The 25,518-nt window shown below is 45.8% G+C and overlaps 1 protein-coding gene and 1 non-coding gene across 5 annotated transcripts in view; both read left to right on the top strand.

Annotated features, from left to right (window-relative positions):
• LOC115163203 (huntingtin-interacting protein 1) overlaps positions 1-25,518 on the top strand; it is a 42,623-nt gene that overhangs the window by 12,430 nt on the left and 4,675 nt on the right. For 3 of the 4 annotated variants that reach the window (XM_029714899.1, XM_029714900.1, XM_029714898.1), the window contains exons 2-24: positions 3,417-3,480; positions 3,952-4,094; positions 5,207-5,263; positions 9,076-9,156; positions 9,632-9,708; positions 10,037-10,098; positions 11,615-11,755; positions 12,091-12,148; positions 12,313-12,388; positions 12,599-12,748; positions 13,011-13,111; positions 13,402-13,474; positions 13,878-14,061; positions 14,257-14,345; positions 14,713-14,829; positions 14,968-14,979; positions 15,248-15,349; positions 16,134-16,328; positions 16,434-16,581; positions 16,841-16,927; positions 17,444-17,551; positions 17,905-18,041; positions 25,328-25,438. In XM_029714899.1, the coding sequence (XP_029570759.1) occupies positions 3,417-3,480; positions 3,952-4,094; positions 5,207-5,263; positions 9,076-9,156; positions 9,632-9,708; positions 10,037-10,098; positions 11,615-11,755; positions 12,091-12,148; positions 12,313-12,388; positions 12,599-12,748; positions 13,011-13,111; positions 13,402-13,474; positions 13,878-14,061; positions 14,257-14,345; positions 14,713-14,829; positions 14,968-14,979; positions 15,248-15,349; positions 16,134-16,328; positions 16,434-16,581; positions 16,841-16,927; positions 17,444-17,551; positions 17,905-18,041; positions 25,328-25,438 (2,373 nt within the window). The remainder of the gene's footprint in view (positions 1-3,416; positions 3,481-3,951; positions 4,095-5,206; positions 5,264-9,075; positions 9,157-9,631; positions 9,709-10,036; positions 10,099-11,614; positions 11,756-12,090; positions 12,149-12,312; positions 12,389-12,598; positions 12,749-13,010; positions 13,112-13,401; positions 13,475-13,877; positions 14,062-14,256; positions 14,346-14,712; positions 14,830-14,967; positions 14,980-15,247; positions 15,350-16,133; positions 16,329-16,433; positions 16,582-16,840; positions 16,928-17,443; positions 17,552-17,904; positions 18,042-25,327; positions 25,439-25,518) is intronic. The other variant, XM_029714901.1, reaches the window with a different exon arrangement.
• Positions 16,981-17,087, top strand: LOC115164001 (small nucleolar RNA SNORA16B/SNORA16A family). The gene has a single exon (XR_003869860.1). It is a non-coding gene; the product is annotated as a small nucleolar RNA SNORA16B/SNORA16A family (small nucleolar RNA).

Raw genomic sequence — 25,518 nt, 5'->3', positions numbered from 1 at the left:
GGCAGATGGTGGTCACACCAGATATTGACTGGTTTTCTGATCCATGCCCATATAAAAATTGTAAAAAATATATCTGTGACCAACAGATGCATATCTATCTGTATTCCCAATCAGGTGAAATCCATAGATTAGGGCCCTAATTTATTTCAATTGACTGATTTCCTTATATGAACTGTAACTCAGTAAAATTGTAGAAATTGTTGTGTTTATATTTTTGTTCAGTATAGAAGATGCTGTAGACTGTATTTGCAGTATTTATATCCAAGTGGAATCTAGATATGAGATTTTGTCCAGTCTCCTCCTAAGCGGTTTTCAATAAGTCTCTCATCCATCCTGCAGTGGATTCTCACAGACAAACAATGGTGACACTTGAAAAGGTCAAACATTAGCTTGCCTGTGGTCAGATCTTCAGTAAACACAGAGGAAACCACAGGAGACTTTGGTCAGATATATGGCTCTGTGTTGACATGACACACACACATCTCTTGGCTTGTGCTTGATTATGTAACAACAGCAGTTCTACCAGTAGCACCAGTGTCCATATCAACCCTGCATGTATGTTTTAATGATCGAAGGCATGGCTAGTAGATTTGAGCATGGTTTGTCCTCTGCAGGGCTACAAGCTAAGCACAGACACACGGCTGGAGTGGAATTTAAACCAGGGAGCAGTGTGTGTTGAGAGCTGTTGGCCAGCTCTGCATTCTTCTCTTCCTCCTTTTCAGAAGTCACAGCTGTGACTTAATGACAGTCACCCTGTGAATCGATCTTGTCAATACAAAGCCCGTCTTTGTCACCTTGAGCTGGGATATGCCATTTGTAATGAGGCTGAGAGGAAAAGACACACAGAAATGTAGGCTATTTTGTCTGCTCTCGTCAGGACTGTTGCGCCCCTAGTGTGTGTGTGTTTCAAAACTGTACACACACACACACACACACACACACACACACACACACACACACACACACACACACACACACACACAATCTACATGACCAAATGAAGAAGGTGTCCAAAAAAATCCCCCAGAATAGACGTTTTTGGGGTTCGACTTGACTTGCTCATCATATGCATCTGGTGTGTACTTTACTCCAACCAAACCAAGCATGACCGTGTAGTGTACTACACCTAGGCTATTCCTCTCAATGCCATGGTCAGCAAGTTCTTCCCTCATGTGAAACCAACACACTTCCTGCGCTCCCAGTGGACCACCAGGGAAGTGGACCTGTGATGATTTATCGCCCTCTGCTTCCCCTCCCAGAGAAGACTCAGGACATCTGGGGGAAGTGAGATTATTCAACCTGGCCTGTCCTTTTGTGACACTCCCCGCAACCACTCCACTTCAGACCTCCATGTCACTGTTCTTTATCAGAGAACATGCTACATGTGACACAGCTATTCATTTAAAGCAGGGATGGGCACCTGCCGGCCCGCCCATCTTTTGTAGGCCCACAGATAAAGAGGGAGATCTATCCATCTATCCATCAATATTTATTTGTTTATTTATTTTTCGGGGTCTTAACTTACTGATGAGAGTCAGAATAGTAGGATACACAAGCTGCAATTTAGAAATGTGGATGTGCATCAGCAGTTTTTCGTTATGTCACTCAGTTAGCCATGTCAGCTAACGTTGGTAAATTAGCTGGCTAGACTAAAACAATCTATCTAAACTTGTAGTAATCATAGTAGAATAATAGACCAGGTTGGGGGGGTAATTGATTTTGTCAGTCATTCTCACTCGGATATCATATTAACATGGCATAAGTCATGACAAAATGTGTAGAATTGCAGGAAATGCGCTTAAAAACTGTGTACATTTCTCTCCGCCCCATGGCAAAATGGGTTGCCCATCCCTGATTTTTAAAGGCTCCGAGAAGAGGTGGAGGCGCATAGGGGTGCTGCTTTTTCCTCTCAGATGGAGGCCCGGGATCTAATAGGCCTGAAAGGGATACTCCTAATAGGCCTATCACTAAAGGGAAAAAGAATGTGGCTCTTTACACAGAAGTTAAAAGAATGTCTCCTGATTTGAAAAATGACAACCCTGAAGTGAAATGATTTTTCTTGGAAGGTATGGAAGGCTGTGTGAGGAATCAGATTTTTACCTGGCAGATGGCTGATGGGGTTGTGATGTGTGTGTCCTTTTTGCATTTGCTCAGCCTTGTTTGTTTAACCCTCTCAGGACTGGAGGTAGGCTACCACCACCACATGCAACTGGACAAGTGAAGCCCACACGGGGCCAGTTTGCTGAGGATTGCTTTCTTGAATATTCAGAACAAGTAGGCTACTTGTAGGGTACAAGTATTCCCTTTTGTTACTGACAATTATTTTATTATATAAACTCGGCAAAAAAAGAAACGTCCTCTCACTGTCAACTGTGTTTATTTTCAGCAAACTTAACGTGTAAATATTTGTATGAACATAAGATTCAACAACTGAGACATAAACTGAACAAGTTCCACAGACATGTGACTAACAGAAATGGAATAATGTGTCCCTGAACAAAGGGGGGTCAAAATCAAAAGTAACAGTCAGTATCTGGTGTGGCCACCAGCTGCATTAAGTACTGCAGTGCATCTCCTCTTCATGGACCGCGAATCCGACCATCACCCCTGACGAGACAAAACCGCGACTCATCAGTGAAGAGCACTTTTTGCCAGTCCTGTCTGGTCCAGCGACGGTGGGTTGTCCGTCCTGTCTCCCTGTAGCGCTGTCTTAGGCGTCTCACAGTACGGACATTGCAGATGTGGCCAGGGCAGTAAATTGCAGTCTTCATGCCTCCTTGCAGCATGCCTAAGGCACGTTCCCGCAGATGATGCCCAGGGTCCCTGCTCTTTCTTTTGGTGTTTTTCAGTCAGTAGAAAGGCCTCTTTAGTGTCCTAAGTTTTCATAACTGTGACCTTAATTGCCTACTGTCTGTAAGCTGTTAGTGTCTTAACGACCGTTCCAGAGGTGCGTGTTCATTAATTGTTTATGGTTCATTGAACAAGCGTGGGAAACAGTGTTTAAACCCTTTACAATGAAGATCTGTGAAATTATTTGGATTTATACAAATTATCCTTGAAAGACAGGGTCCTGAATAAGGAACGTTTCTTTTTTTGTTGTTGCTGAGTTTAGTTGCTGTGTGTGTGTGTGTGTGTGTGTGTGTGTGTGTGTGTGTGTGTTCTAATGGTTCAGTTAAAGTATGGTGTTTGAAACATTAGGGTTAGGCTTTGATTGCCACATCATAGACCTGTAGCCTACTGAATATGTTAACAGTAATTCACTTTGGTAATTCACTATGGTAACAGTAATTCACTAAATCATCTAAACATAATTATTTGTGTGTTCTGTGTTCCTCAGAGTGAGGAGTGAAAAGCATCTCCCTGATTTGGTATTTTCTGTCTCTTTCCTCTTTCCCTCCACTTCCTCCTCTGCACAGGCTGTGAGCATCAACAAGGCCATCAACACGCAGGAAGTCGCCGTCAAAGAGAAGCATGCCAGGAATATCCTCCTTGTGGTGCCCGGTGTGGTGTGTGTGTGTGTGTGTGTGTGTGTGTGTGTTGGATAGAATCTGTTTTCCTCTGACTATAGAGAAATGAGAGCTGTGTTTATGTTGATTCCCATGGGTTTGTGGAAGCTCTTGAGTGTTCCTTCATGACTCAGGGTTATGTTTGTGCAAAACAATATTGTAACCTGACCGTGGTTGTCTGCCGGGACCAGGCCATTCATTTAGCCGTGTGTGTCTGAGAAAGAGACCGAGAGACAGACTGCTCTGTACGGTCTTTCTGTGAGATATGTTCAGAGATCTGTGAGAGGTTTTCAGCCCCTCTTGAGAGAACAATGGATGTTGAATAGGCAAGCAAAACACCTGGACATTCACACCCCCGGCACATGTTGTCATAGCAGCCTTCGTCAGAGTATGTGTTCTCTCTCTGCCATCTCCTGTGTGTTTCTCCTTGACTGGTTCGTCTCACCCTGTATCCTGGGGACCCACCATGAGAAGGGCGCCCACACCTTCTGGGCGACGGTCAACCGGCTGCCGCTCTCCAGCAATGCGGTGCTCTGCTGGAAGTTCTGCCACGTTTTCCACAAGCTGCTGCGAGACGGCCATCCCAACGTAAGTCTGAACCCACCAACACAGCCCTGATGGGACACATACCTGGGTCGCGATCTTTAAGGCGTGCAATAGAGAACATTTTGCAACGGAAAACGGAAATGAGCATTTGTTATTGGACAAGACTCTGTAGTCCTTCCCAGTTTCACTCTGTTTTCTTTCGTTTGGTGACTAATGAACACGATCCTGAGCATGCTGCATGCCAGGGACATGCCCATCTCTCCGTAGACTTGATACAACAAATTATACAATATTCCCTGTTTATTACTCAGCTGGCTTTGGTTTGAAGCCAAGCAGGATAGGGGCCAGGGTTGGGCTTGAATGGGGACTGACGCTCTCCACAACACCTATCCCAAGACTAGGGGTGTTAACCCTGGTCGCCCTGTCTTAATTCCTATTCTGGCTCTCCTCATCCCCAGCTTCCAATTGGCTAATTGCAACCCCTCTCTTGTCCTCTCCCCTGCAACTCTTCCCCAGGTCATTACTGTAAATGAGTGTGTGTTTTCCGTTAACTTACCTGGTAAAAGAAGGTTAAAGTCAACTAAATATAGGGGCGGTTTCCCGGAAATAGATCAAGCTTAGTTCTGGACAAAAAAGCTACTTAAATGGAGATTCTCCGTTGCTTTTAGTCCAGGACTAGACTTAGTCTGTGTCCAACAAACCGGCCCATAGGGAATATCATTTGAGATTTGCACTTAATTCAGAATAGCTGTTAGTCTGGTCCAAGATTTGGGATCTGCTGCCTTGCCAAGTCATATTGCATTGTCATGCCAAACGCAAACAGATCTGGGGCCAGGCTACATAGCGTCTACGTTTATGAATATATCCTACTGTACAGTGAGATGACAACCACCAGTTTAGCCAAATTAGCTACAACCTCCAAGGACTAGCATCACGCACCATGCAAATGATCAGCATAGTGCTGTTCACACACCCCCATACACATTCATTCACTTCTGAGCACCCTGGCGATTGCCCAACACACTGGCCTTGAACACACCCGCACAATGCATACAGTACAACTTCACATGTAGCGCTCTCTGTTGAATCAGCAACATTCTGAACATTTGGCTTGTGGCTTCAGCCTTGTCTAAATTCTCTTTCTGTGTGTTCAGGTGATAAAGGACTCGATTAGGAACAAGGCGGACCTCGGTGACATGAGCAGAATGTGGGTAAGGACCAGAACACGGCACCGACGGTTGCCATTAGGGCCCTAAGGCCAGGAAAAACTCTCAGTCCCAGTCATCATGTCTCTTAACCGGCAGGCTGGCATGGACACATTGGCTGTGTCGGAAATGGCACCCTATTCCCTATATAGTGCACTAAGTTTGACAAGAGCCCTCTGCGGGCCCTGTTCAGAAGTAGTGCACTATATAGGGTAGGGCTGACCCCAATTAGTCGTTTGGTCGATATGTTGGTCAAACGCAATTTTTGGGGGGGTCGAGCAGTAGCAAATAAAAAATGTTTTTATGGCACATGAGACACATGTCTTATTCGCGCTCATCTCGGTGAACTAATCCATTGTGGAGGCCGCGGGGATGCAGAGTCCAAGAAGGGGAGTGTGGCTAAGACGCACGTCTCTAGAATGCACGCTCTCTCGCCAATTTGTGCACATTCATTGTTGTGTGAATTGTTTGCATTTGATTGTTAGTGTATTTCAATTCCTCATTACATACTGTATATCACCAGTAGTACATTTACAGTTAATTCCTAGAATTTCAAATCTACAATGTTTGTTTGGTTATGGTAATTTCTGTTAATGCATTCAATATATTATTATTATTATTCCAGTCTTCCTGTTCTCATTGTCGGAGTGGACACGTTGTTTGCAGAGTGCTCAACCTATGCTACACTTGTGAGAAAGTAGTTTTTGTTTATTTAATTCCATTTACGAGTTTTGTTAATTTAGTCATTGTCTTTTGTTTAGAGTGCTCCTGTTAATGTTGAGTAAAGACACGGACCTGATTACCCGTAGAAGTGGGCCTATAGGCTACCTGGCCTGCACGCAAATGTAGGCATATAAATGTGCCCATTTGGGGATCTGATGGTATTTCTGATTGGCTTAATTCACCACCACTAATGACCTGTGGATCTTCTCAAAGTAATGTTTTCTTCACCTCAAACAGCAAGCAAACAAAGTCTGTTTCTACATTCATTGAGAATGACAATAGTTCCTCAATGTATAAAAAAAATATTTCCAGCTCTCCTTTTCTCTCCCAGCGTGAAAGGGGATAATGGCATGCTCTGATCCAGTGGAAAATAGTCCTACTACTAGTCCTACTGCTTATCCCCGGTGTAAATAGACTACAGCTGTGTCTGTCCTGAGCTCACTGGTTCAGGAAACTGAGGGCCCAGAATATTTTATACTATGTTGCAAGTTTTCTAGCATGAACTTCAGGCCTGACCAAGTTAATGGTTGATCCGATGTTTCTAGTGCGTTGCAGACCATATGTCGCCAATGTGATTTATAGTCTTATTTCTTTTTCTCTGGATATTTTCTACCTGCAGGCTGCAGTGTTGTTATTTGTTGGCTTTATATGTAGGCTATTTTTATGTAGTTGGCAATAGAAGTTACAACCCTAAAAAGTATCATTTTCATGTAAATTTGGATCAAATTTTGATTAGTCATTTTGAGATATGAAGACGTTATAATAAATGAAATGAGTGTTCCACAAAAATGTGCATATGAAAACCATAACTGGCACGCAGGTAAATTGGCATTCCATAGGGAATATGATGTGATTTAGAGCACGTGTCATGTACAGTGACTGAGGGAGTAAAATCATCATCACCACCATGTCATTATTATTATCAGCGTGGTGTGTCCATGCCGGTCTGCCGTCAGTAGTGTTGCCATCGGAGAGACCGACATTCTAATAGGTGACCGTCACAGCAATGTGGTTCTGCTAAACCGGAGTCAGACTAAATAACACGCTGCTGTTATGGTATCCTAATGGTGCTACTGTGTATAAACTATTGCTTTACACTCTTTTTGGGGGGGGGCTGTTTCCATCCAGGTGAATGATTGATTCAGGACTGTTATTTTTACATGAAATAACCACCTTTCAACAAAAGAGTTGCCTCTGGGTTGCAGCAGTGAAGTGGAAAAAACGATTACTGCTCAGGCATTCAGTGAGTAGGAAGGGCAGGGGGTAGTAGGGTCTCGTCACCTTTTCCTGGAAGTACACTTAGTTGGGTCTCTCGTGGTATTTGCTAATGGTACAAAATATACTAGGACTCTGGGAGAGTGACATTGATGACCAGTACTGCTTCCTTCCTGTTGTGACATCACACTGAGGGCCGAAGGAAAGGGAAGTGGGAAGAAGCAATTGACTGGTTATTCAGTTTTTGACACACACACTACATGATGCGTGGGTTGACTCATAACCCACAGTCCTTGTGGTTATATCTGTGGGCGGGCGGGTTTAAGGTCATTTAAAAATGGTGTGAATGAAGGGTGGGTGGTTGGGGGTCAGGTTGAATAAAGAGAAAATAATACTTATAAATTGCACAAGAATTATACATTTTTCTTTCATTATTTTAGGCTATCTGGCATTCGTGCGTAAGCAAGCCTAAGCTTTAGGGCCTAACTTTACGCGCGCCTTAGGCCTTCAAATAGGCCTCTGGCATGTCAAGGGAACTGTAGCCTGCTGTTCAGATGGGTTCAATAGAAACTGAAATCTGGACACTGACTAGAGGTTAATAACATCTCACAGCCTTAATATTAACTCCTGCAGAATTAAGCATTACTTACAGTGAAATTATACACCAAATGTAGGCAACAATATTTTATTTATCCGGAGCAATATTTTATTTCAGTATTTTGAAAGAATGCAAATGTTCAGTCAGCACCTCTACAGATGTATATCTTTATATATGTACAGTACCAGTCAAAAGTTTGGACACACCTACTCATTCCAGGGTTTTTCTTTATTTTTTTACATTTTAGAATAATAGTGAAGACTTAAACTATGAAATAACACATATGGAATCATGTAGTAACCAAAAAAGTGTTAAACAAATCAAACATTTTTAGATTCTTCAAAGTAGCCGACCTTTGCCTTGATGACAGCTTTGCACACTCTTGGCATTCTCTCAACCAGCTGTCTGACTCTTAATGTTATCTTTCAATAGCAGCACCATATCACCAAGTAATATTCTGAGTGTGTAAATATACTTGGCAAATAAAGGTGATTCTGATCAGCATCATAAAAGCTGATAAGTATTTCAACCACATAAAATATGCATCCGAGCCAAACTCAGATCTTATCAGAAACATGTTGTGTTGTTTTCACAGCTTTCTATTTCCTTGCAACCGGTCAAACTGATGCAGTCTTTTTGTATTTTTAGTTATTGCATTTTCTCCCCGGTCCCTAAACATCTTTGCTCTGCGAAGAAGCAGAGATGACAAATGGATCTTTACTGACGTCAACTAGATTTAAACATTCATTCTATCGATTTATGACATTCTGGTGAGCATTTTTTGTCTTCTAGGGCAACATATAATGACAGAGAAGCTGCATGTATCTAGTTATAGATTATAAAATTATAAGCAGAAACGTATCTAAAATTGGGCAAAACTAATCTTGCACCCCCTGTCAAAAAATTGTTCTGCCGTCTTTGACTGTAGCCTACAATGCATTTTCTATATTATCGGGTTAGGGTCGGGTGTGGGCCTCAGATTTTCACTTTATCACATAGTCGGGCTCTGCTGATGGGTTAGCAATCACGAGAGGGTGCAGGTGAACAAAGAGCTGACCCGCGCACCGCTGACACACAAACACACATACTATTGACACGCATACAGTGTAGGACTTTGCAGAAGCAGATCCATTTTATTTAATGATACAAATTCCTTCTGCAACGTCAGCAACTAGCGATCCCTTTAGGAACTCTCCCAAGCCTCTGGAGAAGATCATGTCTCTCACTTTCACCTGGTCTCTCTCTCTGGTGTCTCACTCCATCTGTTCCCCTCTGCCCTCAGGGTCACCTGAGTGAAGGCTATGGGAAGTTGTGCAGCATCTACCTCAAACTGCTTATCACCAAGATGGAGTTCCACGTCAAAGTGAGTAATGCCCCAGCCTGTATGACTGACAGACAGACCAGTCTCCCGTCTCTCTCCACCTCTCTCTCTCATATACCCTTCTGGAGGGATATCCCTCACACAGACACACTTCTCTAAAACGAATTGCCTTTTTAGGAATCAGTAGTTCATAGGCAGCTAAGCTCAGTGAAATACTGCAGGCAGCAGACTTGGTGTTGCTCTGGAGGTTTTAGTTATTGTTCCTGATATTTTTGTTTTTTAAATGGAGATGCCTATTGAATTGGGAAAAACCGAGGATAAATCTCAATTGTATTTCCTTGATTCCTCATGTCCTATCTCCTCATCTCCTTCTCAAAGAACATTGTAACAGAAGACCTTGAATCTTCTCCGTCCGATGCGTTTTGAGGAGGGAAGGCAAGATGAGACGAGGAATCACGGAAATACAATTGAGATTCAGCCCCATTTCTGATATGACTTGTTCTTCCCTCTCCGCCAGAATCCCCGTTTCCCCGGCAACCTTCAGATGTCAAACAGGCAGCTTGACGAGGCGGGAGAAAACGACGTCAACAACTTGTGAGTGTCGCTTGCCTTAGTTGTTCCCGCCGAACCACAGAGAGCTGGATCTATAATGATACATATTCTAATATATCTCCAATGTTCCCTTTGATTATGATTACAGATGTTGAAAATGCAGAATTATTTTTTGTTATTGCCTTCTATTAGACTCCATATAGAGCACATTACTCTTGTTATATGTATACAAACCAACTCAGGGTCATGGGTCTTACCGCCTCTGTATGTGTGATGTGTAGGCTATGCCTCCACTTTACATGCTGGGAACCCTCCAATCCAACGTGTGTGTGTGTGTGTGTGTGTGTGTGTGTGTGTCCTCTCACTACAGCTTCCAGTTGACAGTGGAGATGTTGGACTACCTGGAGTGTGAGCTCAACCTCTTCCTGGGTGGTAAGCTATTTCTCTCTCTCGCTCTTTCTTTTTATATATATTTATTTGTATGTATGTGTGTGTATATATGTGTATGTGTGTCAAGGTCATGTTCATCTGTGCACACAACGGAAAACATTTTGTAACCGAAAACAGAAATGAGCATTTCTTAAGTCCACGTAGTCCCTTTTTTTGTTTTTGTCCATTCTCTTCCGTTTGGGGCATAATGAACAGGACCCTGGTTTTGGCGTCATAGGCTATGTCCCAATAGCCGCACTAGCATACCACTTAGAATGTGTGCCCAATACATTGCTTCATTGAAAGTAGTGTACTGGCATGGACATTAAAACAGAGCTATACAGTACTCTCCTGTCTCCCGGCCTCTATAAGCTCTTCACAAAGTAAAACACATTTCATCTTCCATTTGTCTCAACATGATTGCCCTTCTGCCTCCATTTGAACACTCTCAGTAGGACTCATTTCTACCCTGTCTCCTCATCTCATACACACACACACACACACACACACACACACACACACACACACACACACACACACACACACAGAGACTCTTTGCCTCCCATCAGGAGAGATGTTTTGCAGGCTAAAGCATCACGTCACCCAAGAGCTGAGAGCCCTGACTGTGTGTGTCAGGGTTTGGCTGCACAGGAAACCACACCTCGGTGTGGAAGGAACGACTGCGTCTGTAGGGACTGGCATCAGAACGGGAGGGAGGGAGCGACTGGGTCTGTAGGGACTGGCATCAGAACGGGAGGGAGGGAGCGACTGGGTCTGTAGGGACTGGCATCAGAACGGGAGGGAGGGAACGACTGCGTCTGTAGGGACTGGCATCAGAACGGGAGGGAGGGAGCGACTGGGTCTGTAGGGACTGGCATCAGAACGGGAGGGAGGGAACGACTGGGTCTGTAGGGACTGGCATCAGAACGGGAGGGAGGGAGCGACTGGGTCTGTAGGGACTGGCATCAGAACGGGAGGGAGGGAACGACTGGGTCTGTAGGGACTGGCATCAGAACGGGAGGGAGGGAGCGACTGGGTCTGTAGGGACTGGCATCAGAACGGGAGGGAGGGAGCGACTGGGTCTGTAGGGACTGGCATCAGAACGGGAGGGAGGGAACGACTGGGTCTGTAGGGACTGGCATCAGAACGGGAGGGAGGGAGCGACTGGGTCTGTAGGGACTGGCATCAGAACGGGAGGGGGGGAACGACTGGGTCTGTAGGGACTGGCATCAGAATGGGAGGGAGGGAGCGACTGGGTCTGTAGGGACTGGCATCAGAATGGGAGGGAGGGAGCGACTGGGTCTGTAGGGACTGGCATCAGAACGGGAGGGAGGGAGTGCAAAGGCGATGGAGGGACTGAAAGAGAGCTGTAATGAGAGAGGAAGAGAGTCTGTTGGAGTACATACTCATTGGTTGATTGCCTGACCACCTGCGTGCACATACGCACGCACGCACACACTGTGTGTGTGTGAGAGAGAGAGAGATGATCACTGATGTGTGTGTGTGTCCTCCCTTGCAGTGTTCAGCTCCTTGGACATGTCGCGGTCTGTGTCGGTGACGGCTGCGGGCCAGTGTCGCCTGGCTCCACTGATCCAGGTCATCCTGGACAGCAGCCACCTGTACGACTACACCGTCAAGCTGCTTTTCAAGCTGCACTCCTGTGAGTCCAACACACGCCCCCCGCTGGACAAATAGCAGAGTGACAGCCTGAATACCTCATACTTGGCTACTAGTCTAAGGCCAACAGTTTTTCCTGTGACCTTCCCAGAAAAACTGTGGCTATTCCAAGGGCACATAATTCACATCATTTTCTTGGTCATATCATAGGGTTAGGAAATGCATAAAACCTTAGTACAAACACACACACACACACACACACACACACACACACACACACACACACACACACACACACACACACTGTAGTATATCCACATTCTCAGTAGTTTCACATACACACACATTCCAAAACTCTGATCTGTCTGTCTGTTCCAGGCCTTCCTGCTGACACACTCCAGGGCCACAGAGACCGCTTCCAGGAGCAGTTCAACAAGTCAGTTCACACACAAGTCACGGACCGCGTCCCAAATGGCGCCCTATTCCCTATGTAGTGCACTAGTTTTGACCAGAGCCCCTAGTGCTCCGCCACCTGACCTAACTAAGGTGTGATGATGAAGGTGGAGTGTTTCATCGGTGTGTGTGTGTTGTCTCTGCTAGGCTGAAGAGTCTATTCTACCGCTCCAGTAACCTGCAGTACTTCAAGAGGCTCATTCAGATCCCACAGTTACCTGAGGTAAGAGTCCTCCTGAACTAGCCTGTAGATCAGACAGGATCTCTGCTGTGTATTATCAAGTAAATACTGTCACGCATGAACAAAGTCTCCAAATTTCTCTGTTGCCCTTGCTTGCTCTTGAGGAATTTGGGCCCAGGTTGCTGTTCAGCTACTTGAGTTAAGTGCTATACAATTTGATTAATTATGCTCGCTCTCTCTCTCTGCTGTCAGAACCCACCTAACTTCCTGCGGGCATCGGCGTTGTCGGAGCACATCAGTCCCGTGGTGGTCATCCCAGCTGAGTCGTCCTCCCCCGAGATGGAACACATGGCGGACTTGGTGACAGAGGACCTGGTGGATACCGACATCCCCGCCCAGCCGGTAGCCCATCTGAACATGTCCCATTACTGCTTTCTTATGGGGCGCCGTTTGTAACGTGCCGTATTGTGTGTGAAAGATGAATTTCGTGCACTAGCTGACTCACACACGGAATGCATTTTTTTTCTCACAAAATATGCCATGTTACAGACGGTGCCCTTCCTGTGTTCTGTCTTGGTAGTTGTGTATCTGTCAACTTAACCTAATGAAACCTAAAGCCTATAGAACGACTGTCTCTCTGTCTTGCTGTGTTGGTTCCGACTAGGCTGCTGTGGTAGAGCCCAGGTTCGACGACCTCTTTGGCACATCCGCCGCCACGGACCCCTTCAATTTCAACAGTCAGAACGGGATGCGCAAGGACGACAAGTAAGACACCAGAACCAAACTGCTACACTCTGGATGACCAAATTTGACATTTGTAGGATATCCTTGGTCTGTATAGATTGTCACACAATTCAGACCACACTGACCTCTAATAGAGGTATTCAGCGGCATTGAAAGCCCTGCAGCTTTCCGTCCCAGAACGTTTTGCAATGGTGAACCGAAAATACGCTTTTATCATTGGCCACATCCAGCTATTTCTTTCCCTGTTTCGGACTGTTTTCCTCCATTTGGTGCCTAATGAACACGACCTTGTCCTGTCCTGTTTCCATTAGGGACCGCCTGATCGAGCAGCTGACACGGGAGATCCAGGCCCTCAGGGAGGAACTGGAGTCCTTCAGATTGGAGGTGAGGAGGGGGGAGGAGGTTTAATGAGGCACTTGAGCCACTACAGAGGCAGTTCTCCATAATGCCTGAACTTCTGAGGCAGTGTGTTTACACACTGTTGAAACATAACTCTCTCTTTCCGTCCACTCTCTTTCCGTCCTCTCTCTCTCTCTCTTTCCGTCCTCTCTCTCTCTCTCTCTCTCTCTCTCTCTCTCTCTCTCTCTCTCTCTCTCTTTCCGTCCTCTCTCTCTCTCTCTCTCCGTCCTCTCTCTCTCTCTCTCCGTCCTCTCTCTCTTTCCGTCTTCTCTCTCTCTCTCTCTCTCTCTCTCCCTCCTCTCTCTCTTTCCGTCCTCTCTCTTTCCGTTCTCTCTCTCTCTCTTTCCGTCCTCTCTCTCTCTCTCTCTCTTTCTGTTCTCTCTCTCAGAGTGGGCGTCTGTGCCAGGCGCTGCGGGGGCGTGTCGATGAGCTGGAGGCGGAGCTAGCAGAGCAGAGCCACCTGAGTATGCAGGCGTTGGGAGAGGGCGAGTTCCTGCGGGCGGAGCTTGACGACCTGCGCCGGGTCAAAGAGGACACGGAGAAAGAGCAGCGAAGCCTCACTGAGATCGAGAGTGAGTCCAGAGACAGCCCGCCAGACAACCCCAGGCCACAAGATTTACATGAGTCACTCAAATATCTTCTTACTGTACCTTCAGCTGATATCAATGCCTACACAAACTTTTTGAATTACGTGTGCATATCTCAAGTTGGGATTCAGCCATCTGACTCTTGTGACAATAACAGCGCTGTCTGTCCGTGTGTCTCAGGGAAAGCGGTGGCCAACGAGCAGCGCTACGTCAAGCTGAAGGAGAAGTACACAGAGCTGGTGCAGAGTCACGCTGATCTGCTGAGGAAGGTAGGCCCATTCAGACCCCTTATGATCGAAGAACCTCAGACTCATGGTGCAGGCTGACTCCTACCCCTCTCAGCCAGTCCCATTTGGCCCAAATCCGTCCATGTTTGCAGATCTGAAGGGTCTGGATAAGTATGAAGTGTAGTGGTAGAGCTTTCACCATATTGCTTCCACCAATCAGAGGGTTTGGGCCGAGGGAGGGGGAGTAGCGTGGGATCAGGGACCCCTATACATTCTGTAGTGTAACATGTCTTTGGAGAATACACTTCTAGCAGCAATGCTCACACATTTCCTCCACAATTCTTGTTTGCAATTCTAAAAACTCTTCCCTCACCTAAAGCCGTCTGTGTTTTTCTGTTCGTGGCTTCAGAATGCGGAGGTGACTCGTCAGATGACGGTGGCGCGGGCGGCTGAGGACGAGGTGGACAGCGTGAGGAGAGAGATGCAGGAGAAGGTCAAGGCTGCCAAGGAGGTCGCGGAGAGACGGGTGAGGGCGAGGCACACACTCCCACAGGGATGCACACTCTCCTGAAATACTGTGTGTACACTATGTATCAACTCTTTCTATTTACTCTCCCCTTTTTCCCCCTCCCTCTCTCTCCCTCTCTCGCTTTCTTGGACACAGAGGACTTCAAATGTAATATACTTCACTTCTTCATACTACAGTACATTTTCAACTTTTTCTCCATCTGTCTCTGATCATTTAATTGTGTAACTGAGATGCCTTGCTGTACATGTGGGAGTTAGAGAGGTAGAATAGACGGAGGTAGAGAGATGGAGACCTAGCAAATAACATGCGTCTTTGTTTCTATCACTCTCGTTCTCTCTTTTGTCCTCCCCTCTCTATCTATCTCTCTCTGTCTCTCCTGCCACTCTCTGTCTCTCCTGCCTCTGTCCCCCTTCAGGAGCAGGAACAGGTGGATCAGCTGCAGGAGTTGCAGAGAGAGCTGATCTCCAGCAGGGCGGAGCTAGACACCCTGAAAAGCACCATGGCCTCTTCCCAACAGGTAGCCAAACCGTACACTCCTTATCTCCTCTCCACCCTGAACACTCACCCAACAGTACATTCCTCCTCTCCACTCTACCCCACTTTACCTCACCCTGACACCTTCAAATTGTCTTTACTCTGTTTTCTATCTTTACATTCCACAACTCCATGTTACTCTTCGACCCATCTCTGTCTGTGTATGGTGCCAGTGTGTGTGGAGAAGGTTGTGTGGAGCGTCGGTGCAGACTTCGATCTCTGCGTGATCCCGACGCTGTGTAGTCCTACCAGGCCATGAATGTCCAATTACCATTCCTCCTCTCCACCGCCCATCCCTCTCTCCACCCTCCCACTCCTGTCAACCCCTATTTCTGAATCAACTTCTCTCTCGCCCCACCCCCTTCTCCTTCTCTCTCACACGACCACTCCCTCCTGTCCTCACACACATGCGCTGTCACTTTGTCACACATTTCACTTACAAACTCTTTCTTCCCGTCTCTCGTTCACGTTCTTGTTCGCATGCTCAGGAGGGTGCCCACGTACAGGCGAGGGAGAGTAGAGGAATGGCAGTTGTCATATCCACATCTCATAGCACTTAGGGCATTGTCTCTATTAGGAGTGTATAGTGTGTGAGCCTTTTCGTTGAGTTCAGCAGGGAAACAGGGATATGTACGATCCTAAAATACTGTGTATGTGTGTCACACTCTTTCTCCTTTCTCTTCTCTCTCCCCCCTCTCACTCATTTTCTCCCCCCCACTCACTTTCTCTCTCTACTTCTCTCCCCCCTCACTCACTTTCTCTCTCAGTCGAGTGAGGAGCTCAGTTCTCAGCTCTCGACTGTGGAATCGGAGAAGGTGGAGCTAGCGGAATCCTTGTCGAAGAAAGAGGAGGAGCTTGCAGGCCTGGGGGAGGAGCTTGAGCGTGTTCAGAGCAGCCTGGCCAGTGAGAGGGAGAGCGGTGTGAAGACCGCTGAGGCCCTACAGAACCAACTCAATGAGAAGGTGTGTTTTAAGGGAGGCAGTTGTGTGTGTTTGTGTGCGCCTGTGTGTCAGCCTCTCGGTGAGCGTGTGTGATCTCTGACTCTCTAACTGACCCTGTGTGGATAGGAGAGCAGGGAGCAGGCCCTGGAGAGCCAGCTGGTGGCAGCCCGCTGGTCCGCCCTACAGGGGGCTGTGGAGGAGGCAGAGAGGATAGTCCAGGACTCACTGGCCCAGCTTGACGACCCAGCACACATCAGCTGCACCAGCTCTGCAGGTCAGCCCCTAACCTTCTCCAACCTCTGTCTTATGCACACCTGACTCCAGCTTTGTTCCTGTCTGTCTGTCCGTCTGAGATGATGCCACATTGTGAAAGCCATGTTGGATGTGTGTGTGTGACGCCTCAATCTACTTGTACATGTGTGTTTGTGTTCCAGGGTGTGATGTAGGATGATGTCCCCCTCATAATAGTGTGTATGTTTGTTTGTCTGGTGGAAGATGCCTCCCCCCTCACTGTGTACCCTCGTTGTGTGTAGACTACCTGGCGTCCAGGTGTCAGGCCTCTCTGGACTGTATGGCCAGACTTCACTCTGCCAGAGACAGCTACCTGGCAGACAACACAGGTCAGACTCAGAACTTACTCCCCTAGTCAGCTTTGTGTCATCACATTCTACTTTCAGGCACCTATCGAAGCTGTTGTTGTTCTTGTGTAGCAGACAAGGTCAAAAGGCAGCCAAAAAACGTTACTTTCACCGACGGCCGCTGTGCAGTGAAAATAAAGAAAAATCCTTGAATGAGTGTGTGTGTCCAAGCTTTGACTGGTACACATATATTACTTGAAGAAAAGTAATTTTTTTCAGTTTCTTGCCCACATGAAAGATCTAGATTTCTATTGTCTTATTTGATTTCTTCCCAATAGAAGAAAGTAAATCTACTTGAATATAATTAAATATGTTATAGGTATTCATTATTCAGCCACTTTGTGGACAGTGGAGGTTGATAGTAAAGTGCTTCTTTATAGCTAAAATACAGGGTTTTTCAGCATTCCAGCCTTCAAGTACTTGAAAATAAAAGTAGCATAGCCTGTTGATTGTGTTTAGGCTTTATAGTAGTTTGACCTTTGACCCTTGGTTCTCCAGGTGTGTCGGAGCTGGTGCGGGCAGTGACCCATCTTGCCCACCTGGTGGGTGACACCATTGTTCAGGGCAGTGCCACCTCTCACATGGTGCCAGTGGAGCAAGCGGACGGTGAGTGTGAGCTGTCCCTGTGTCTTTTCAACTGAAATGTGTACTCACACATCCAGGACAGGAATGCTCCATCATTTTAATTAAAGTTTGATTTGATCCATGTCTTACAAAAAAAACCCTCTACATCCCTATATACATCTGTTAGAGAAGTACTGATAATGCACAGACAGGCAACGATAGCCTAGCCTGGTCCCCGATCTGTTTGTGCTGTCTGTCACTGGGTGACAATGACCATCGGCGTTGGGAAGACTGCACAAACCGATCAGGGACCAGGCTAGCGGTTAGTCACCCACTTCCTCTAAATCTCCATACTGTGTCTGTATTTCCCCCCCCCCCCCCACACACACACACAGCGTTGTCAGACAGTGTGAAGGCGTGTGGGGCCGAGGCCCTGGCCCTGCTGGCTCAGATGAAGGAGCAGGCAAGCCTGGCAACGGCAGATAGTGCCATGCTGAGGGCAGCACTGGATGGCATCCTGGCCACCGCAGAGGTCAGTCCAGTCTTTATGGTCATACAAGTTTTGTTGTTATTGTTGCTGCTTTATTCTTAAGAGTAAATATGAGTACATAGTACAGTTTAGGTGCAAATTACAGTAATTTGATCTCATGATAACATTAGATTATTATACAATTACTAGCGAATTAAAAGGAGGAGGAGAAAAACATTATTTTTATACTTTGCAGTGCCCAGGTTACTGACGTTGATACTAACGATACAGAACCATTGAAAAACCTGTCAGGCTGCAGGGATGAAGGGATTCATGTATAAACTTGAATAGTCTACATGTCCATTTTATCTCAAAGTGAACTAGAAAAAGAAAACAATAAGGCTGTTATTAAACACTTGGCATCTCATCAGAAGAAGAATCACAAGTTGACTACATGTTCAAAGGATTCTGTACTATGCCTACTGGCAAGACTGTCAATCTACTTTCAGCCCTGGTTTCTATCAACAACCTACCTCTTGCTTAAAAGCTGCTATATCTCTCTTACTGCGTATCTCTCTCAAGATGCCGACACGGATCTTGTAGGTATCCCTGGCGGTTGGTGCTGCGTTATGTATACGTCTTCCACAACATAGACGTCTACATGACGCGGGTCATAGGCGATCGTAACAATGATCCGATCCATGTTCTTCTCTGCAGTAAAGGGTTGTGTGTTATCACAAACGGCATCATTTGGCAGGCTTCTAGCATCGGGGTTGATATCTGGATTGAGGCTGCCCACTGCAAAGTAGAGTCGTGTGGCCGATCAATTGCTGGGAGTAGCCCCTCGGTGATCCCAAAGTAACGGAAGCCATAATGCAGTGCGCGTGCGTTGAATCAAATAACATTTTATTAGTCACATGCGCCGAATACAACAGGTGTAGAACTTACAGTGAAACGCTTACTTACAAATCCCCTAACCAACAATGCAGTTTAAAAAATATGAATAAGAAATAAAAGGAACATGTAATTAAAGAGCTGCAGTAAAATAACAATAGCGAGACTATATGCGGGGGCACCGGTTAGTCGAGGTAATTGAGGTACTATGTACATGTAGAGTTATTAAAGTAACTATGCATAGATAATAACAGAGAGTAGCAGTGGCGTAAAAGAGGGGGTGGGGGGGGCAATAGTCTGGGTAGCCATTTGATTATATGTTTAGGAGTCTTACGGCTTGGGGGTAGAAGCTGTTTAGAAGCCTCTTGGACCTAGACTTGGCGCTCCGGTACCGCTTGCTGTACGGTAGCAGAGAGAGCAGTCTATGACTAGGGTGGCTTGAGTCTTTGACAATTTTTAGTGCCTTCCTCTGACACCGCCTGGTATAGAGGTCCTGGATGGGTGGAAGCTTTGCCCCAGTGATGTACTGGGACGTACACACTACACTCTGTAGTGCCTTGCGGTCGGAGGCCGAGCAGTTGCCATACCAGGCAGTGATGCAACCAGTCAGGATGCTCTCGATGGTGCAGCTGTAGAACCTTTTGAGGATCTGAGGACCCATGCCAAATCTTTTCAGTCTCCTGAGGGGGAATAGGTTTTGCCATGCCCTCTTCACGTTAGTTTGTTGGTGATGTGGACACCAAGGAACTTGAAGCTCTCAATCTGCTCCACTACAGCCCTGTCGATGAGAATGGGGGCGTGCTCGGTCCTCCTTTTCCTGTAGTCCACAATCATCTCCTTAGTCTTGATCACATTGAGGGAGAGGTTGTTGTCATGGCACCACACGACCAGGTCTCTGACCTCAGCCTATAGGGAGGTCTTGTCATTGTCGGTGATCAGGGCTACCACTGTTGTGTCATCGGCAAACTTAATGATGGCATTGGAGACGTCCCTGGCCGTGCAGTCATGAATGAACAGGGAATACAGGAGGGGACTGAGCACGTGCCTCTGTGTTGAGGATCAGCGTGGCGGATGTGTTGTTACCTACCCTTACCACCTGGGGGCGGCCCGTTAGGAAGTCCAGGATCCAGTTGCAGAGGGAGGTGTTTAGTCCCAGGTTCCTTAGCTTAGTGATGAGCTTTGAGGGCACTATGGTGTTGAACGCTGAGCTGTAGTCAATGAATAGCATTCTCACATAGGTGTTCCTTTTGTCCATGTGGGAAAGGGCAGTGTGGAGTGCAATAGAGATTGCGTCATCTGTGGATCTGTTAGGGCGGAATACAAATTGGAGTGGGTCTAGGGTTTCTGGGATAATGGTGTTGATGTGAGCCATGACCAGCCTTTCTAAGCACTTCAGACATGGCGTCAACCAACAGACATGTGCGGCCGTTGATGGTCAGCTGTTGAGCGACGCAGTAGAGCAGCTTGCGGCCGTGACGTGTATAGCTGTGGCCGAACTCTATGGTTCTCAGGTCATTAATTGATTGGAGTTGTCTGATGGCTGAAGAGACTTGGACCAGGGACAGCAACTGGAGGACCGAGCAGACCAGGTCTTTTCTGTCCATGGTGAACGTTGGTGTAGCTAAAATCTTAGCTGGAATCTGGATGATTAGGAGTGCAGATCTGGTTCCCAACTCACCATTTTATGGAAGAATTTGGGTATGTCACAATAGTACTTACTCAATCAGTGACTTATGGGGATGAGGAGCAAACTCCCATGTTTATTGTCTTGGTAATAATGGGGGGCATGTTAAATTTGCTCAAACAGTAATTAGTTACATCATTCAAGTAGATCTAAATGCATATTCCCATGAAACTGATTTGAGAGCAAGTGGTTGGCCTAATTTGGTATTTGTGAATATTTATTTGAGCCAATATGTGTAGGCATAGGCAGATGTTTCATGGAGGATGCATTTATGCATATTTTAAAATGGTATTATTCAATGGTCTAATACAGTACAGACTTTGATTGAGAAACGATGATGTAATACATTTATTTTGCGATCCGGCACCTAAAAACATGTCAGTACACCACTGGTTAGGTCCCAGCATTTGTTGGGGACTAGTGTCCACCGGCGTTTGTTTTATGCCTTAGACATGGGCTCTTGTTTGCCATGTCACTTGGAAGTTTTATGATAAAGCTTTATGTGAAGAATTAGTGCTGCTGTCCACTCTCTGGCCTGCCATGGATGTGAAATTCTCTGACACGGTTGTGACATACGGTTGTGACATACCTCACCTGCAAGCTCCTGTTACCTACAGTACCAGTCAAAAGTTTGGACACAGATACTCATTCAAGGGTTTCTCTTTATATGTACTATTTTCTACATTGTAGAATAGTAGCGAAGACATCAAAACTATGGAATCATGTATTAACCAAAAAAGTGTTAATCCAAATATATTTTATATTTGAGATTCTTCAAAGTCGCCACCTTTTGCCTTGATGACAGCTTTGTACACTCTTGGCATTCTTTCAACCAGCTTCACCTGGAATGTTTTTCCAACAGTCTTGAAGGAGTTCCCACATATGCTGAGCATTTGTTAGACCGCAGAGTGAAGGAAAAGCAGCTAACTCATCCAAAGCCATCTCAATTGGGTTGAGGTCAGGTGATTGTGGAGGCCAGGTCATCTGATGCAGCACTCCATCACTCTTCTTTGTCAAATAGTCCTTACACAGCCTGGAGGTGTGTTGGGTCATTGTCCTGTGGAAAAACAAATGATAGTCCCACTAAGTGCAAACCATATGGGATGGTGTATCGCTGCAGAATGCTGTGGTAGCCATGCTGGTTAAGTGTGCCTTGAATTCTAAATAAATCAGACAGTGTCACCAGCAAAGCACCACCACACCACCTCCTCCAAGCTTCACGGTGGGAACCACACATGCGGAGATCATCTGTTCACCTACTCTGCGTCTCACAAAGACACAGCGTTTGGAACCAAAAATTTGGACTCATCAGACCAAAGGACAGATTTCCCACCGGTCTACCGCTCATGTTTCTTGGCCCAAGCAAGTCTCTTCTTCTTATTGGTGTGCTTTAGTAGTGGTTTCTATGCATGAATCAGGCCTTCATGGTTGAATTGTTGCAATCTCCTCTGAACAGTTGATGTTGCAATATGTCTGTTACTTGAACTCTGTGAAGCATTTATTTGGGCTGCAATTTCTGAGGCTGGTAACTCTAATGAATTCATTTACATTACATTTAAGTCATTTAGCAGACGCTCTTATCCAGAGCGACTTACAAATTGGTGCATTCACCTTATGATATCCAGTGGAACAACCACTTTACAATAGTGCATCTAAATATTTTAAGGGGGGGGGGTTAGAAGGATTACTTTATCCTATCCCAGGTATTCCTTAAAGAGGTGGGGTTTCAGGTGTCTCCGGAAGGTGGTGATTGACTCCGCTGTCCTGGCGTCGTGAGGGAGCTTGTTCCACCATTGGGGTGCCAGAGCAGCGAACAGTTTGGACTGGGCTGAGCGGGAACCATGCTTCCTCAGAGGTAGGGGGGCCAGCAGGCCAGAGGTGGATGAACGCAGTGCCCTTGTTTGGGTGTAGGGCCTGATCAGAGCCTGAAGGTATGGAGGTGCCGTTCCCCACACAGCTCCGTAGGCAAGCACCATGGTCTTGTAGCGGATGCGAGCTTCAACTGGAAGCCAGTGGAGAGAGCGGAGGAGCGGGGTGATGTGAGAGAACTTGGGAAGGTTGAACACCAGACGGGCTGCGGCGTTCTGGATGAGTTGTAGGGGTTTAATGGCACAGGCATGGAGCCCAGCCAACAGCGAGTTGCAGTAATCCAGACGGGAGATGACAAGTGCCTGAATTAGGACCTGCGTCGCTTCCTGTGTGAGGCAGGGTCGTACTCTGCGAATGTTGTAGCGCATGAACCTACAGGATCGGGTCACCGCCTTGATGTTAGTGGAGAACGACAGGGTGTTGTCCAGGATCACGCCAAGGTTCTTAGCACTCTGGGAGGAGGACACAAGGGAGTTGTCAACCGTGATGGCGAGATCATGGAACGGGCAGTCCTTCCCCGGGAGGAAGAGCAGCTCCGTCTTGCCGAGGTTCAGCTTGAGGTGGTGATCCGTCATCCACACTGATATGTCTGCCAGACATGCAGAGATGCGATTCGCCGCCTGGTTATCAGAAGGGGGAAAGGAGAAGATTAATTGTGTGTTCCTCCTCTGCAGCAGAGGTAACTCTGGGTCTTCCTTTCCTGTGGCTGTCCTCAGGAGAGCGCTTGACGGTTTTTGTGACTACACTTTCAGAGTTCTTGAAATTTTCCGGATTGACTTACCTTCATGTCTTAAAGTTGTTTCTCTTTGCTTATTTGAGCTGTTCTTGCCATAATATGGACTTGTTCTATTACCAAATAGGGCTATCTTCTGTATACCACCCCTACCTTGTCACAACACAGAAATTGGTTCAAACGCATTAAGAAGGAAAGAAATTCCACAAATGAACTTTTAAGAAGGCACACCTGTCAATTGAAATGCATTCCAGGTGATTACCTCATGAAGCTGGTTGAGAGAATGCCAAGAGTGTGTAAAGCAGACATCAAAGCAAAGGATGGCTATTTTGAAGAATCTCCAATATAAAATATTTGGATTTGTTTAACCTCTCTGGGAAATGTGGGACACTATTCAACAACCAGTGAAATAGCAGGGCGGCAAATTCAAAACAACAAAAATTTCATAATTCAAATTTCTCAAACATTCAACTATTATATCCCATTTTAAAGATACACTTCTCGTTAATCCAACCACATTGTCCGATTTCAAAAAGGCTTTACGGCGAAAGCATAACATTAGATTATGTTAGGACAGCGCCGAGACAAGAAAAACCACAAAGCCATTTCCAAGCAAGGAGAGGCGTCACAAAAAACAGATACAGCTAAAATGAATCACTAACCTTTGATGATCTTCATCAGATTGCACTCATAGGACTTCATGTTACACAATACATGTATGTTTTGCTCGATAAAGTTCATATTTATATCCAAAACCCCCATTTTACATTGGCGTGTAATGTTCAGAAATGTTTTGCCTCCCAAAACTTCCAGTGAATGAGCACATCAATTTACAGAAATACTCATCATAAACGTTGAGAAAATATTCAACTGTTATTCAAAGAATTATAGATACACTTCTCCTTAATGCAACCGCTGTGTCAGATTTCAAAAATACTTTACAGCGGAAGCACACTTTGCAATAATCTGAGTACAGCGCTCCGAGACGAAACCAAACCCGCAATTTTGTGGAGTCAACAAAACTCAGAAATAACATTAAATATTCACTTACCTTTGATGGTCTTCATCGGAATGCACTCCCAGGAATCCCAGTTCCCCAATAAATGTTCATTTGTTCCGATAAAGTCCATATATATGTCCAAATACCTCCTTTTTGTTGGCGCGTTCGGTAGAGTACTCCAAATGCACTGTGCTCGCGCATTTAAGTTCAGACGAAAAGTCTAAAAAGTTATATTACAGTTCGTAGAAACATGTCAAATGATGTATAGAATCAATCTTTAGGATGTTTTTATCATAAATTTTCCATAATATTCCAACCGGACGATTCCTTTGTCTTCAAAAAGGAAAAGGAACACAGCTAACTCTCACGGGAGTGCGCGCCACTAAGCTCATGTCCTTTTCTCAGTCATCTGACTCCAGGACCTCTTATTCTCTCCCCATTCACAGTAGAAGCATGAAACAACGTTCTAAAGACTGTTGACATCTTGTTAAAGCCTTAGGAAGTGCAAAATGGCCCCACAGACACTGTATACTGGATAGGGAATCACTTGAAAAACTACAAACCTCAGATTTCCACACTTCCTGATTGGATTTTTCTCAGGTTTTTGCCTGCCTGCCTGCCATATGAGTTATGTTATACTCACAGACATCATTCAAACAGTTTTAGAAACTTCATAGTGTTTTCTATCCAAATCTACTAATAATATGCATATCCTACCTTCTGAGCCCGAGTAGCAGGCAGTTTAATTTGGGCACGTCATTCATCTGAATTTCCGAATACTGCCCCCTGTCACTAAAAAGTTAACACGTTTTTGGTTACTACATGATTCCATAGGTGTTATTTCCTAGTTTTTATGTCTTAACTATTATTCTACAATGTAGAAAATAGTAAAAATAAAAACCCTTGAATGAGTAGGTGTGTCCAAACTTTTGACTGGTATTGTAGGTCTACTAAATTTACCGAAAGTCCACACCCTGAAATCATTCTGAGAACCTCAACTTCCTCATAATGCCTACTTGGGCACGGGGAGGGGGAGGGGGAACCCATGTCCTTATCTTTAAAAACATTTTGTCGAAATGTCAAACTGACAGCATCTAGGGGCACCACTAAAAACAACAAATCCAATGCCACCTCTCTTTTTCTCTTATCTCCCTCTCTCTGGTCTGTAGAAACTGCGTCCTCAGGGTCTGGAGCTGCAGCAGGGGGAGCTGGGAGATCTGGTGGAGCAGGAAATGGCTGCCACATCGGCTGCTGTGGAGTCAGCAGCTGCCAGGATAGAGGTAACTAGCTCAACGTGTGTGTGTGTGTGTCACCACCATCACCAAGGAAGAACCAGAATAAAACAGAAATGTGTGTGTGT

The sequence above is a fragment of the Salmo trutta genome, chromosome 26 (assembly GCF_901001165.1).
Source record: "Salmo trutta chromosome 26, fSalTru1.1, whole genome shotgun sequence".
In the NCBI taxonomy this organism is placed as follows: domain Eukaryota; kingdom Metazoa; phylum Chordata; class Actinopteri; order Salmoniformes; family Salmonidae; genus Salmo; species Salmo trutta.
Note: the sequence above shows the minus strand (reverse complement) of the source record. Positions and strands in the feature narration are given on the sequence as shown.